Source organism: Drosophila ficusphila, unplaced genomic scaffold (assembly GCF_018152265.1).
Source record: "Drosophila ficusphila isolate 14025-0441.05 unplaced genomic scaffold, ASM1815226v1 contig_791, whole genome shotgun sequence".
In the NCBI taxonomy this organism is placed as follows: Eukaryota; Metazoa; Arthropoda; class Insecta; order Diptera; family Drosophilidae; genus Drosophila; species Drosophila ficusphila.
Window position 1 is genome coordinate 19,591,298 of NW_025064737.1, and position 15,841 is coordinate 19,607,138.

General features: G+C 47.5%; 3 protein-coding genes across 7 annotated transcripts; 1 reads left to right on the plus strand and 2 right to left on the minus strand.

Moving 5' to 3' along the window:
• Positions 1-4,581: 4,581 nt before the first annotated feature.
• LOC108095957 (RNA exonuclease 1 homolog) lies at positions 4,582-8,376 on the minus strand. Of its 2 annotated transcripts, XM_043209157.1 has the most exons (6): positions 8,159-8,372; positions 6,694-8,106; positions 5,930-6,452; positions 5,234-5,827; positions 4,917-5,176; positions 4,582-4,824 (listed from the first exon to the last, which is right to left on the minus strand). In XM_043209157.1, exons 1-6 carry the CDS (start codon positions 8,265-8,267, stop codon positions 4,745-4,747), a joined length of 2,979 nt encoding a protein of 992 aa, XP_043065092.1. In that variant the 5' UTR covers positions 8,268-8,372; the 3' UTR covers positions 4,582-4,744. The 2 variants fall into 2 exon arrangements, with proteins under 2 accessions (XP_043065092.1, XP_017052786.2); XM_017197297.2 differs by lacking the exons at positions 4,582-4,824; positions 4,917-5,176 and having other exon boundaries at positions 5,718-5,827; positions 5,934-6,452; positions 8,159-8,376.
• Positions 8,377-9,083: 707 nt separating this feature from the next.
• Positions 9,084-12,744, plus strand: LOC108095803 (peroxisomal carnitine O-octanoyltransferase). Of its 4 annotated transcripts, none has more exons than XM_017197071.1 (6): positions 9,084-9,249; positions 10,061-10,448; positions 10,750-11,547; positions 11,607-11,737; positions 11,794-12,210; positions 12,269-12,744. In XM_017197071.1, the coding sequence occupies exons 2-6, from the start codon at positions 10,071-10,073 to the stop codon at positions 12,399-12,401; spliced, it is 1,857 nt and encodes a 618-aa protein (XP_017052560.1). In that variant the 5' UTR covers positions 9,084-9,249; positions 10,061-10,070; the 3' UTR covers positions 12,402-12,744. The 4 variants fall into 4 exon arrangements, with proteins under 4 accessions (XP_017052560.1, XP_017052559.1, XP_017052557.1 ...); XM_017197070.1 differs by having other exon boundaries at positions 9,084-9,231; XM_017197068.1 differs by lacking the exon at positions 9,084-9,249 and adding an exon at positions 9,539-9,612.
• Positions 12,673-15,806, minus strand: LOC108095802 (protein CASC3). The gene is given in 3 exon segments (XM_017197067.1): positions 12,673-13,636; positions 13,638-15,558; positions 15,634-15,806. Coding segments are annotated over 2 exon segments (2,418 nt in total). The 5' UTR covers positions 15,513-15,558; positions 15,634-15,806; the 3' UTR covers positions 12,673-13,093.
• Between the last annotated feature and the right edge of the window lie 35 nt (positions 15,807-15,841).

Consider the following 15,841-nt stretch of genomic DNA (forward strand, 5'->3'; position numbering starts at 1 on the left):
TGCACATCCTTGGGCGGAATTGTGCGGTCGTGCGTCAAATGCCGGGGAACGTGCAGCTCATTTACCTGACCAAGGAGACAGGGGAGGTCCCTTTTTTCCCTTTTCTTCAAGGACTACTGTCATCCCCACGTCAGCACAATCGATGAAAGTTCGCCGGGAATCTCGCTTAATTAATGTCAACTATGAAAAGCGTTTGCCGAGCTCATTTTCATTATATAAACGCAGCCACTTTGATTTCCATACACACAGCAGGGCGACGGGAAAAAACGCCGAAAACAAAAGCAATAAATATACAAAAGCTGGGGAAAAACAAAGGCGGCGAGAAGGGAAAACAAAGGAAAACATTTTACTGGCTTGTCGCTGTCTTTATTGCCGCCTAATCGCAATGGACCGCGCCGAAGTTGTTCTTTTTCCAGGCTGCACTAGGGCGGCATCATCAGTCATGCTACTTCATTATTATCGCTGACACTGCCACCCCCTCCCCCCCAAACACCACCCACCCACCGCTCTAAACACCCCACTTCCTCGCCCGCTTGTCGCTTATAATTCATTTCTATTGTGCCCCGGCTGAAAGTCCTTTTTGATCCAGCAGACTTATTTGTCTTGAGGAAACTCGCAGTAAAATTGCTTTTCCTACTACGCGCTCACTTCCTGTTGCCGCTTGTTGCGCTCTGCTCTCGAAAGTCTGGCGCTGACGCAACTTTTCCATTGTCTTGCCGCCTTTGTGAGGACCGGCCAAGTCGCAAGGATCGGTGTTAATAGACGCCTGGCTGCCGGACTCGCCTGCAACAAGCAGCATCAGCAACAGAAAACAGCAGTAGAAGTAGCGTAAGCTTCGCTACACTGGCCAAAATATCACTGACACAATTATACAAAAAATAATATCAAATACTAAGATTTTTGAGAAATAAAAGAAGCTCTATACCTTACCAGCTAATTATAAAATGAACAAACCTATTTTTAAAATCCTATAAAATATACAAGTTGCTTAAGAAAAAAAGCATTTAAACTGTTATTAAAAAACCAAAGTCTTTTTTCTCTTTGTTTCACTATTATTAACTTCAAATTGCTTAATTATAAACTCTTTTTTTTTTGAGTGCCTCACCCTCAGCAGCGGACGCTTCAAGTTGGCTCTTCATTTGTCGCTCTGTGCTTATTGTCATTGCGCCCGGCTTCATTTTCTTGTGATTAATGTCGTCATTAACTGCAATTAACTTTTTTAGTTGCCAGCCGCGACAAATCTTTGCCGTTTTTGCCTGAACTTTGGTCGCCAACTTGACTGGCATGTTGAGCAATGTCAATTTGAGTCCTCCTCGCCATCCTTCACTGGACGTCATCAGTCATGTGTGTGAGTATGGGAGAGTTCTTACGGGCGACAACTTAATAGTTTTTGCCCTAATTATTTGTCAAGCATCCTGCTAATGGCCTGGGTCGACCTTACACCACCCACAGTTCTCAAAGTTGTTCGCAAAAATAAAAAGGGAAGCGCCAACAATTTTCGCCTAACGAATCTCACATGCACTCGACAACTCATTGGGGAAATTGCTTCTGAATGGCGGCTTGAATGGGAATCCACACATGAGCCAAGTTCGCTTCATTTCAAGGGAATTAAAGTTCTACTTATTTCAAAGTCGAGAAGAAAGACGACTTAGTGAATTTATCAGCTTAGTTGCGAAGGCAATTTTAATATTAAATACGGACTTGAAGGTTTACTTTTAATCTTTCTTGGCAATCAATAAGGCAATACAAACTAATTATTTAAGTACACATAATTTTAAAATCCACAGACTGCCAATGTACTCACCGAACCAAAATAAGATCGAGATTACTTTCTGTGTGATAGAGCCGAAACAACTTTGGTCCCGATTCGCGAGCCGTGGGCGAGAGTAATTCCACTCCGGGCAAGTGCACGAAAATGTCCTGCTAAGTACGAAATAAAAGCGTTACGTGTGTGTCCCGACGTGCACTTGCCGTGGCCATAAACTGGCCGACTTCCCGTGAGTGCTGGATTGTACGGATGGCGATGTACAACTACAACTGCGGCCTCGGTGAACTTATGTATTTACAACGTGGACGCACGCGTGCTCCACTTTCCCGCCGGCGGCGCAGCCTAGAATTATGCTACAAATTTTATAATTTCACACCTAAAGGAGGCGGAAGGGCAGCCTCCCAAAACGGAAATGGCTCGTAAAACAGCGCCAAACGGCATTGAGAAGTTTTACGCCACGGCTTTTGTTGTTTCACCCGCCAAAAAACTCCGCCATAGGTAGGTACTTTTTGGTTATTTTTTTAGTGCTCCGCCGCTCACTTACACACATACACACATACACTCGAACACTCACATTCACTGCCAGCTGGGACTGGCTTGCATTTTTGTGTTTTAACTTTCTTACAATAAAGTGATGTTATCTTGTGCTTGCCAGCTACTTTGCGGCTTAGGCAACAGGCATGTGGGCGAGTGGGCGTGGCAGCGGTGGTGGGTGGCGGTTGACAGGATCTAGGGGAAATTACTCTGTGCTTTATCGTGCATATAAATCTATTTGCTCAGGTGTTTTTAGCTGCTAATATGTTTGTGATGACTTTATTTTGCGTTTACCGCCAGCTTTGCCTTCATCTGGCTTTTGGCTCCCGGCATTGCTTTGCCAGTTTTCTTTATTTTCCCATCGGTCCGCCCACGGTCGCATTTTTCCTTTTAGCCACCTTATTTAGATTGGGCAAGGGCGGCAGCTTAGCTGTTTTTGGTTTTTTTTTTCGGTTGCCTTCTTGCCTTTATTTGGTTGCTTGCGCTTCGGAAAAGTTGTAAAAAGGTTTTTTGGCCCAGACCAGATGCGCTGCAGGCTTAAGAGAACCGCACTCCCGGAAATAGAGAAAATATTCCAAGGCTGCCTTTAATATTTCTGCACCCGGCCAATGTGGCGTATGCGCAATTTGGTTAAATACGTGACGTACCCCGGGCAAATTAAAAGGGACGGGCATTAAGCTAAATGTTTAAAGCACTTAGCCGGCATGCATGTTGACATCAGGCGGAATGAAATATTCATAGCGGGAAGCAAAAGCCGGGCCAATATGTGGGCTTTGGGGCTCGGGCTCCAAAAGACTCGGCAAGCTTTTAAGCCTTTTTTTAATGCCTTAACTACAACTAGACCAGGTTGTACAGCCCATCCCCACAGCCATTCGTAAGCACACACGCATCGCAGTGATGTCGTCGCGACCACAGAGCATTTGCTCAGGGGATTAACTCTAAAGATCTTAATGCCTCTATTTCGACGGTCTTAAGTAAACTTCCGACCAGGCCGGGTCCTGGCCAACAACAATGTGTGACAAGTCAAGCAGCGCCGGGCCATCATCCCACTCTCCTTGAGAGGAGTGAGCCCAACCGACGGCTACCCCTTGGTTTTTGGCTTTTTATTTGTGTTTGTATTTGGCCCAGTGTTTGTTTTGCCCACTGGTTCCTCCACTCATGCCGCCTTCCGACTTTCCTCAGAGAAAAAAATATTTAGAGAAATTTTAGTTATAAAAATTAAGATTTTTAAGATATTAAGTTGAAGAATTTATAACTGAAAAAGGACAATGAAACGTAAAATGTTTGGCAAACAATATTCACATACACATCAACAATTTGAAATTGTTAAATTATTTTTTTCCAGGATTTGTTTTGAGTGTAACTGTGATTCTAGCGCGGCTGCTCTTGTTGCTAAGCCTCAAGCAGCACTTCCGCATCCTGGCCTGTGTGTGCCTTGTTGTGGCCTTTGGGCCTCCTACTCATACTGGGCCACATATGCGCATTGTCACTGCCAAGTACCACTAATATTATTTACTTTTCGTTAGGTTGTGTTGTGCCAGCTCAATAGATAAACACGTGTCGCCATCAGCAATTTCTCTTCTGATGGGGGCGATTTGGGTTTGGGAACCCCACCTTATGCTTATGACATACCCTGTCATTCGTTGGAAAACTGCCGGAGGCAACAATTATGCCAAATTAAGTGCTGGAACTTTGCCTGCATTCTTTTGGCCCCGTTCAATAAGCCAAACTTTCCGCGAATCGAGAAAACGTTAAAATTGAAAAATCAAGCGGCAACGCGAAATAACAAGAAGCGAACAACATCCAGATGGTGCCCACAGCCAGCCGACAAGGCCGGGTGTAATTGAAAAATATAAAGTATCGCCGCAATCTGATTAAAATTACATTTAAATAATAACAACAAAAACAAGGCAGGAAAGTGGAGGCGGGAAAAAGGGCAGCAGCGAGCCACAAGCGAATTTTCTGTGATGTGCGTCAGGCACGAAACTTGCAATTACAGCTTGTAACGCGGTGCCAGGTAAAAAACTTTACAAAACTTTCCAATTGCTTTTCATTGAAATGTTATCGATAGTAAAGAGAAGGAAAAAATCCAAGGGAAAAATGACCGAGGCAAAATACAATACAGAATAAAGGGAAGAGGCTATCTGGTTAGAAGCCGCAGGTAAAAGTCTTTAACTTAACAAATTTAATAAGTACTTCTAGGAACCTCTTGCTTTTAAAATTTAAAGTGAATCTCTAAACCTTAGTTGTTTATTTAACTAAGAAAAAAATAAGAAAAGTACTTTCCTTTACTTATTGATTTATTAATAAATAAAGACTTAGCTTACAAAGTATGGGTCGTTTAAGGCTAAGGCTTTGATTTGTTGATGTGTGTGGTATACATATAAACAGATGTATGTAATGGTTTGAACAGACTTCTGAAGTTAGTGAAAAAGATGTAGCTCAACTGATTTTATTGCGAAGATAGTACTTGATGAGCTGAATGCATACCTCCGCATCTTCGGCACTGTCGTGGCCGGCCTCTATAAGTAATAACAAAAGTATAGAATTACTTCTTGAAGCTTAAGTAACAAATTAAGTATTAAATGATTAATTACACTTGTGATAGACTCACCGTTTTCCTGTATGATACGCTTCAGATTTTCGATGCATAGGGTCTTAAGAGCGCGCTTCTTTGGTGGTCCCATTTTATGAGGAAACAGCACCGAGGTGTCTACCACAACGTCATGAATGAGTTTAAGCGCCTTCAGGTCGCTCTCCAAACTGTGACCAACGAGCACTGTTTTGGCATGAAACATGGACATCAACACGGCTTGAACGTCGCGTATGTTGCGCGTCTCCTTCGCAAGCATGGTCTCTGTGATGCCCGAGTAGCTGAAATGGAATATGTTTTGTTACTAGAAAGAAATAAGGTAAACTAGCTAAACCTACGTGGTATTATAGTCTACAATCTGGTTGTCCGGCTTGACCAAGGCGTCGTAAACGCTGCGTCCATTTATGTCCACTACGGTGACGCGCGTCAATTCAATTCCATGAGTAGTGTAGCACATCTCGCAATCCAAAGCGAATATGTCCTTTTTGGTAGGTACTATTTCATCACCCCGCTCGATTGTTTTTACAAAACAGGTGAGCTTTTCCGGATCGTAGTAGTCGCTTACGTGGTAATTGGCATAGGTGCAACCTGGAGTGCCAGCTGGCTGCTGGCAGCAACGGTGCTGATTATCCGTAAATCCTCGCCGGTAGCCCGTGCTCTTCGGATGATAGTTGCACATGTCAAAGCCCTGATGCTCGTAAATGTCCAAGCTGAAAACCTTTCCGCAGCGGGAGCAGTAGCGTTCGCTCTGGTTGGGTCTTCTATTCGGACGGCAGGCGCGTATCACCGCTGAGCCGCGCTTTTCCCCAGGACGCGGATATCCATTCTCCACCAGCTGTTCCTCTGTCAGGCGAAGATCGAAGACCATTTCGTATGCTTTTTCTGCGTCCAAAGCATCGAAAGGTTCGCCATTGCCCAAGGAGCTTAGTTTTCTGAAATAAATAATTGATTATTTATTTGTTTAGTTAAACCATCTAAGAAATAATTGATACTATAAGTTGTATGCAACAATATTCCCGGTTGAAAATAAGAACCCACTCTTTTTTTCAACGCTCCATGAGGTGGTTAGCGCTCGCTTGCCGCCTAGCATCATTTCATGAGACACCGTCTTGCTGGCCACACTCGGTCTGTTTCCCGCCTCGATGGCCTCCTTGCGGAGCTTGTTGATCGCCAGCATGCAGCTGTTCTTGTAAATGGCAGGCGTGTTGCACTTCTTGAAGACGGCCAACTCCTCCACCTGGGCTCGTTCCCAGGCATCTGCTAGCTGCGGATAGATGACGGTGCAGTGCTTCACCATCATCTCGTAATACTGAATGCGCACGTTGTAGGAGATCTTAGAGCTGCTGGGTTCCAGTACAGTTGGTTTTTCTGCACTAGCATCGTTGGCCACCGGAGCAGCTTTGTCCAAAGCAACCGTGGGTTTGTGGGCCACTCGGCCGGCGCCTTTGAAGGATTGCGCAGGTGTAAAGGCGGGCTTCTTCTCGGCCTGCAGCTCCTCGATCTTCTTTTTGGCCCGAGCAATAGCCACTATGTTGGCCACGGGGGCAATGCTGCGAGCTGAAAAACATATAAAGTGTATTGTTCGTTTTTTCATGTTGTAAATATCAGATTACTAGTTATTATATTTTGAAAGCCTGTGGCTGTCACACACACCACAAGTAATAAACCACATAAGATTACACTACATGTTTTCATAGTCTTGCGAAATTTAGATTTTTGTTATCAGCCTGATGAAATTTACGCGTAAAAACGAAATTGTTTCTTGAAAGAAACATAATAACTATAAAATCGTACTCACCTGAGCGCACTGGAGGAGTCAAAGCACTTCGCGGGATGAGAGGCGTGAGATTTGAGTTAACCTTGGCCAGGCGAAGCTCTTCCTGCGCTTGGCGCACCCGCTCCTGGGCCTGTCTAAGCTGCTCGGCAGCAGCTTCGGCTTGCAGTTTTTCCTGACGGCGAAGCTCTGCCCGCCGTTCGAAGATCGCCTGCATTGCATTGCGAACGTGATTGGGCTTGCGTATTGCTACCGAAGGAGCCAAATGGGGCTTTATCTTGTCCGCGTTCTCGTGGGCCACCCGTCGCTTCTGCAGCGCCGCAGTCGCTGCTTCAGTGAGTGTGTCAATGTCCGGCGATGGAGCCTTCCGTTTGCGTGAGGTCTCAGGATTGCCTTCGTTGTTATCATCCTTATGCATCTGGGCGAATTTTTTCTCCATCTCGTCAAAGATCATCTCACACTGACGCACAATTTCCCCCTCCGAGGTGTCCATCTCGAAGTCAAAGTCCAGATCATCCTGGTAGTCATCAATGTGATCTGGTGGCGCCGCAGCAGCTTCAGTTTCTTTTTCCGCCTCTGGTTCGCTTTTCGATGGGCCAGTGGCGTTGCTGGATGACGAGCTGCTCTTAGATTTGGATCGTGAACTCGAGGAACTGGATTTGTGGTGATTGCTTTTAGAGGTGGTTGATGAAGAGCTGCTTTTGTGCCTGCTGGAGCTTTTCTCGTCGCGATGTTTGTCGGTGCTGGAGGATTTTTTGCTGGAAGAGGAGCTGGAAGACTTGTGCTTAGAGGAACTAGAGGTATGTCGCTCCTTAGAACGTTCTTTGTCGGTGTGAGATGACTTTCGCTTTCCCTTCTCCTTGTCCTTTTTATCCTTATCCTTTTCCTTGTCTTTGTACTTATCCCTGTCTTTATCCTTGTCCTTTTTTTCTTTGTCCCGGTCTCTGAACTTTTCCTTCTCCTTTTCCTTGTCCCTTTCTCGCTCCTTGCTGGACTTGTGATCCCTTTTGTGGGTCCTTCTTGCGCTCGTTGGCTGTTCCTCCGGCTCCTGCTGCTCTTCCTGTTCATCCTGTTCCACCTTAACATTCTGATGAATCTCCTCGTCGCCAAGGTCGCCCTGGTCTGGCTCTTCAATCTCCACTTGCATTTGCTCGTCAATCTCTCTATCAAGATCCGCCTGCCAATCGTCTGTTCCGTCGCCATTTGTGGCGGATGGCTGACCCGGGACATATTTGGGGGCAAGGTCAACGGTCGCCTCTTGTTTCTTCTTCGCCGGCGAGGCGTTTAGACCCGGCTTCTCCGGGTGGTATTCTAAATTTGACTTCTTCTTGGGAGCACTCAGCGTAATCTGGGGCAGCGGAAGAGAGAGCAGCTTGGGCGCCGGCTTGTACTCTGGCACGGAAGCGGGTTCCGCAGTAGGAGCGGCCTCCACATCGTCTGCAAACCGGAAGTAGTTAGCATTTAATGGAAATTAACTGGAACTTCTCACCTTTGCGGGCATGCTTAAAGTGACAAAAAGGACGACGGCAGGCCGATTCATCGTTGCTGTCGAAGTAAGGGCACAAGAAGCCCTTAAAGAGGCCAGTGGACGGCAGCATACCGGCTTTTGGCGAATTCTCGCTATTTATTCGAGTCGCTCAATAAAGCAAGCGTCCCAAATTTCCTTCTGTTCTCTGGTGTTGCCGTCTATTTCTTATTTCATCACTTGTCAGCAGCAGCTGTTTGTCGGCGTTGCCAGATGCATGCAATGAGATTTTGTTATTGTTATTAGTTTTTTGGTGGAAACATAACAAAAAACGAATACATAATACTTAAAGCTAAAATATCAACTATTAAAGTAAATATGTATATGGGAATTGAAAATATAAGAAACATATATATATATAAATAACTAGAGGTCCTGTGCCCGCTTCGCTGGTCAACACAATTTAACAACATAATAGTCAATGTTGCACGTCCAATTCCTATTCGTCTAACAGCAGGCATTATTTCAAATTGTTAAAGCTCGCTCTATTTTTTGTTTAAATATTTTTTTACCGACTTCATCGATACACAAAATCAACGCAGCTATGATCTTTTTTTTTACATACAACATTGTGTACATCTGTTGAGCCGCTAGCGACTTTTCCAGAAGGTTTTCCCAAAATTTTCTTATGCTTAAACCTTCTTCTGGTTCTAAGCTATCTCCCTACCAATTTTCAGCCAAATCGGTCAAGCCGTTTTCATGTGATGCGATTGCGCACATATTTTGTCTCCATTTTTATATATATAGATATAACTTTAAAGGCCTTTTCGGTCTCGTGTACCGAAGTATACAAAAATTATAAGTATTTTATAGTTTTTGTTGTTGTTGATACTATGCATATAAATAAAAAAAAAATAATCACGAAAAATTGAAAACTCTGGCAATCAGCTGATTGCACTGTTTATTTTCCACCGGGTATGACGCTTGTAAACAAAGTTTGATAATAAAATCATTAATTGAACAACGACAAATATCGGTCTCTTATCTACTTAAATGCACCTGATAACTGCAACGGCGGACTAATTGCTGCCGTTTAGGTAAATCATAAAGTTCAGGTACAAAATTCAACTGCCGGCCCAATGCGAATACATACATATGTGGGTGTGTCTGTCGGAATCACAATCTAGAAATCTACATACTCGCATATTGAAATGCAAATAAAACTGGGGCTTATCAAATGCCGACGCTGTCTGCCAGCCATCGGTAATGATTGTGGTGATATACTACCAAACTGAGTCAGAGGACGCGGGTGGGGGCTCCCGCGAATGCGATAATGCATTGAACTATGTACATATTTAGAGCTCCAGCGAGGTTTGCTGCGATATCGGCACAACCTTTAGATTCAGTCGTATCACGGCAGTCTAGCGAATCGGGTGTCTCCGGTAAAAGTGAATTCATCCAATTCATCAAGTCCAAAGGTCAGTTGCTGAGAAGTTGGCCAGTGATTTCACTACGGGTGCCCCGGCAATTCTGTGCGAATATAAATATTTATAAAGCGACATAATTCGGACTTTGCTCCGCCGATCGGGGAAGAAATTCGTGTGCCGGTAGCATACATTATGTTTACTTTGAATTGCACAGGAACACCACTTCATTGCATATCAAATTACCATTAACTTGTGATATTTATTTGCCGATTTAAGCAAACTGATTAATGTTTATCCTGGAATATACATATTTATTTATCAAGTTACTTGCACTGTTAATGTACCTAGGCATATATTGTTGGAACTTTGGACTCACTAAGCGCGAGAGTGGCTCTGCATATTTTGGTTTTTTTTTTCGAATTCTAATCTGGATGTACCTAGGCCTTTTTCAGGCCCCACACGCAAACTAATCTAAGCGATTCCCAATTGACGCCCGCAGATAAACCAATATGGATCGAGCAAGCCTATATTTCATGAATAAGGATGATAAGAACACGTATGATTTTGACGAGACTCTGCCCTCGCTTCCGCTGCCGGATCTAAAGGACACCATGGAGCGGTATTACGCCTGCATCCAGCCTTTCGGAACGAAGGAAGAGTTGGCTCAGGCGCGAAGGACGATTGATGACTTTCAGAATGGAGTGGGTGCCGAGCTGCATGAACAGCTCAAGAAGAGGGCGTCAACAATGAAGAACTGGCTAGGGACTTGGTGGGAGGACTATGGGTACCATCTCATTCGGATGCCGTTGCTTCCCTACCAACTGATGGTCATGCCATCTCAATTGGAGATGGTGGGTGTGCCGGAGACCCCGGAATACATGCTTAAGGTGAGTTTTCACTTCTGTGCGGCTCTGATGGCCTGTTAAAAAAGGTATTCTCTCTAATATCTAAAGCCCTTGCAACCCATGCTTCAGCAAAAACTTTTGAGAACTTATTGTGTTTAAAGAAACCGTTTTGTAATTGCATTTAACATTTGGTTTGCAAATTTCAATTACAAATTCATTTATATTAGCCTGAGCAAAGGAGCAAATTCATATAATTCCTAAAGTCTAAAGCTAAAATGGCTCATTATTTTGAATCTTCTTGACGAAGTCGTAGGCTTTACTAATTGACTGTATCATTTTGTAGAGCTTGGCTCGCCACATCTACCACACGCTTGAGTTTTGGGATCTAACCCGCTCGTCAAGCATCAAGCCGCTCTCGTCGAACGGTGGGAAAATCAAGTACTCATCCGCGCTGTACAAGCGCTTTTTCTCCACGTGCCGCGTTCCAGGCGAGGAGCAGGACCACATCGAAAATCACTTCCGTACGAAGGACGAGGGCAAGGGCCCGATTCACATCCTAGTCTCTGGCAAGGGACGCCAGTTTATCTTTGATTGTGTTCACGATGACGACACGATCCTGACGGCTCCAGAGATCCTGGTAATCCTGCAGCGGCTGCGGAGCATCCTGGATTACGAGCCCTTAGGCGATTGTGTGCCTACTTTAAGCCATGATGAGCGGACAACGTGGGCTCGCAACCGAAACAGGCTGAGGGAACTCTCGAAGGAGAACAAGGATACACTGCTGCTGGTTGAGAGTGCCAGCATGGAAGTTTGCTGGTACGAGCAATCGCCCAAGGACTATGAGGAGTCCTCGCAGCTGGGACTCTATGGCGACCTCCATTCCCGCTGGGCAGATCGCAGCAGCAGTATAATCGCCTTCCGCAACGGTCGGTGCAACTGGACGGGAGAGCACAGCTGCTACGATGGCACTGTCAGCATCAGTTTCGCTACCTTCATGCAGCTTAGCTTTATGGAGGTGCCGGAGCCTGACTGGTCATTGGCCGAGAACTCGCATGTGGTGGAGCTCAAGGAGCTGCAGTTTCAGCTTGATGATACCCTCAAGAGCGAGATAAAGCGCGTCCAGCAGGACATCGATGATAGGGTATGCTAAGTGGTAGAGTACTGAAAATCAATTATCACTTATTTAACTTCTTTACTTAGGGCATAGATGTTACATCCACTTTCACTGTTTTCGATGACTACGGCAAGGACTTCATGAAAACCCACCGTCTGCATCCGGACTCCTTTGTACAGGTGGTCATGCAGTGGGCTTATTACCAAATGCATAAAGAGTGAGTTGTTTTAAGGATTTCCAGGAAACAATGTTAACTTACTTCTTGTTCCACAGAATTGCTCCCACCTACGAAACTGCTCTTATGCGACAATACTACAACGGGCGAACGGAAACGCTGCGATCCTGCACTGGTGCTGTGGCAGAGTTCCTCAAGGCCTCCTCCAACAAGCAAGTCGGCGAAATGTCACTGGCCAGAGCCTTCCGCAAAGCCGTCGATGAGCACAAGCACTTCATGAACGAGGCCCGCAAGGGACATGGCATCGATCGCCACTTGTTCGGCTTGTGGTGTGCAGCGTACGAAAACAAAATGGACATTCCCGCCTTTTACGATGATCCGATGTACACCAAGAGCGGCGGCGGGGGCAACTTTATACTCTCATCTAGCACTCTTGGCTTCACTGCCAACGTCGGTTTTGTAGCGCCAATGGTTTTCGACGGCTACGGCGTATTTTATTCCATCACCTCTGAAGCGTAAGTTTAATCGTATTTATTGTTAAATCCCAATTGATTTCTTTATTCTCTCTCTCAGTGTGTTCATTAATACCACCGCTTATCGGGATAGCTTCAAGACGAGCGCCCGCAAATTCAACGACATGTTCAAGGAATCATTCCGCCGCATCAGCGTTTTGCTGGAGCAGCTGGCCAAAGAGTCAAAGTTGTGAAGCGCATTTATAATATTAAGAAGGGATTTAATTTTAAATAATGTCGCCACAAAAGTCCGGTTCTCGTTTTTGATTCCGATCATAACATTAATTCCAATTTTAGAACCAGAAAAAGATCCTGAAAATACTTTTCCTTGTTTTAGTTTGACTGAATCAACATGTTTTACAATTACTTTTTTAGCCCACCTATTGATCGGAATTTAATTGAGAACTTGGCTTTTAAAAGTAGTCTGTAAGTTAAAGTGTCAGCAATGTGAAACATTTCCAAGTGTGTGGTTTTGTGTTAAACGTTTATTTAAATTCAATGATCGATTAGTTTACGCAAATACATTTCTTTCGATAATTCATTCATGTTTCAACTCTAAAATGCGGCTAAATAAGCTAAGCGCCTAGCCGCTTTGATACGTTCAACACTTTTTGACTTTCAACTTAAAAAGCGAGCGCCGCAGCTGGCCCTAGAAACTACGTACAAATAAATTGGAGCTCGCGCCGGATTACATATATATACTCGGTCTATATACGAAAACTTTTCGTTAGTAAGTTCGATTATCTGGGAGCTAAATGCTAATTACAAATGGTTCTTACTGCGTTTCTACAATTGGTGCAGCACATCGAGTCGCAGACCCGCGGACAGAATGGGGGAAAAAAAAACATCGTCAGATGAGCTGAGTTTCGGAGCTGGGCCATCCGCACTAGTGCGGCGGGGGCGGAGGTCGGTAGTAGCCAGCGTGCGGCGGCAGCATTGAGTAGCCGGCGGAGGAGTGAGGAGCAGCGATCCTTTGACCCCGTCTCTGCTGCTGTTGCGTCGGCAAGCCGGCGTACGCCTGCACTCATTCCTGCCCAGTGGCCGGCACCGGCTGAAGGTTCTGCTCGGCAGCCGGAGGAGTAGCCGCCGCCGGCGCCTCATCCTTCGATCCCCCGCCCGGGTTGGCACCCTCTCCGGTGGCCTGAAAGGCTGAGGGTCGCTGCACAAACATATTATCAATGATGTGATCGATGTTGTCCGAAATGCCCTCCTCCTTGGCGCCGCCCTTGGCCTTGTGCTTCTCGGATGGCGGCAAGATGGGAATCGCGTTGGTGGGACGACGCTGGGGCAGGGCAGCTGGTCGGCTGGCGGTCTGGGCCGGCGGCACAAAGTAGGTGGTGCCGCCCACCGTGTTGTAGTTCTGGTATGGCTGAGTTGCCTGTGCTGCAGTCGGAGCCTGAGCTGCGGCCGGAGTGGGCTGTGGCACCACCCGGTGGCGCCGCCTGAGCGTAAGCTACCGCAGCCGGAGTGGTGGGCAAGTAGGCAGCAGTAGCCGGACTAACATACGGTGCCTGGGGCACGGCCACCGGCTCCGTACCGGTCACATAGTAGGGTGCCGCCTGAGCCTGTGGATATCCGGCTGCCGGCGGGGCGTGTGGCTTTGGTGGCGCTGGCACTGCCCCTCCGGCAGTGGGTGGTCCCAGTTGCATGGTCTGCAGTTGGGCCTGCAACTCTTGTTGCTGGTAGGCAATTTGCATCAGCATGTGAGGATCCTGGATCATGATCTGCGACTGCTGTTGCTGTTGTTGCTGGAGGTGCAACTGCTGCTGTATCTGCTGTTGTTGCTGCTGCTCCGCCAAGTGCTGCGATGCCTCCTGCTGGGAGCGACGCAAACTAGAGTAGCGTTTGGGCGCATTTCGCTGTTCCTGATGCAGTGGTTGTTGTTGTTGCTGCTGTGGCGCCTGACTTTGGCTGGCCAGCGAGTGCATCTGCACGCTGCCCACGTGGCTGGGATCGTTGCGCTGCTGCACCTGCTGTAGGCGTTGAGAGAGGTTCGTCGTGGAAAGAGGCGTTTGTGGCGGCTGCGGCTGCTGGGGCGGCTGTCGCTGCTGCTGCGATTGCTGTTGGTGATGAGGTTGCTGCTGTGGTTGTTGCTGGTTGGAGCGTGGAGTGTTCGGCTTCTGGTTTCGGTTTTCCAATTGGTCAGGCCCCCTCTCTCGCTCGCGTGGCTGCTGCCCTCGGTTGTTCTTCTTAAACTCCATGCCATTCTGACGCCCTGGGGCACCGTTCATCCGGCCAAAGTTTCGGTTCTTGGGCTCGCGGTCACGTTCCCGTTCGCGCTCTCTTTCCCTCTCGCGGTCTGGCTCCTGGGATCTGTGCGAATTTGAGCCACTGGCCAGGGGTTGCTGCTTCTCTGCAACCAAGCCTCCAGCACCGCCCGATCGTCGGTTCTCCTTCTCCTCGCGCGAGGATGAGGTTCGTGGGCCGCGCGGCTTTCTCTCGTTGAGGGCCGGGAAGTCCTGGGGACGCGGCGGCTTGCGCTCCTTGTTGCTGGCCTTCAAGTAGGCCTGTTCGTCTTCCCAGTTTCTTGAGTATTTACTTGGGCCACGCGTATATCGTCGGCGACGTCTGGCTCGAGGCGGTGCATCCTCGTTCCTGATGTCGTAGCCGTAGGTCTGCAGCAGTTCTGCCCTGGATTTGGGTGCCTGCTCCGTGGCCTCAAAGCGATCGTGAGACCAGCGATCGCCGCCCGAAGCTGGCTGCCACTTCCGCATAGTTTTGGAGGCCTGTGAGATCTGTGGCGTTTGGCCACTGGGCGCGGCTCCAGCAGCCGTCAGTCCGTTAAGCTCGCCATTGGGCTCCGCCGGCGTCTGGCCAGCTCCGTTCTCAGTCTCGACCAGGACTTCACCCTCGTTCTCCGCCGTTCGGTCGTCATGCTCATAGAAAGTTCCTCGTTTAGGGATGTACTGAGGATTGCTTCGATCCTCGTCCACCTTTTTCTGGGCCTCGCTGTCAGCGACGGAGCGGTCCAGTGCCTGCTCCCCTTCACCGTCGTCCGACTCGCTGCCCACCTCGTCCTCATCGGTCTCCGATTCCTCATCCTCCTCGCTACCACCACTGGCACTCCCGCTGGCGCTCTCCTCGTCATCGTAATCCTCGCCGCCCTCCAGATCACTGGCCGTGTCGTACTCCGAATCATGAGGATGCGAATTGGAGTTTGGCTCCTGGGTGGGCGAGGTGCCCGGCTCCACATCCGCGATAGCGTCAGTTGTGGGCGATGTGGCTACCTCGCTGGCGACAGTAGGCGTGACCTGGGGGATGTCGGTCGGGGGCGTGGCCGCCTTTGGTTTCTCCACCTCGGCCATCGCGGGGTCTCTTCGATTTTCTGCCTCGCTGCTGCTGCTGCTTCTTCTGTGCAAATGGAATGGGATTGGAATTCTAGGTGTCACTGAGTTCGCTTCGCCATAGCGCCCCATCTAAGCTCACCTGCGAATCCGCGTCAGTGACTGACTCAGCTATCGAGTGTGCTTTTTGGAACGGTATATTTTGCAGACAATCTAAAATTTTCGCTGAGTTTTCTCGACAACAACGCAATCAGAAAATAGAAAGTCTAGGGTTACCTTTTACCTTTCTCTTCGCCGAAGTGTTGCAAAGTGCCACTGCATGAGTACGTCAGGGATGGGCGCGAAAGGGA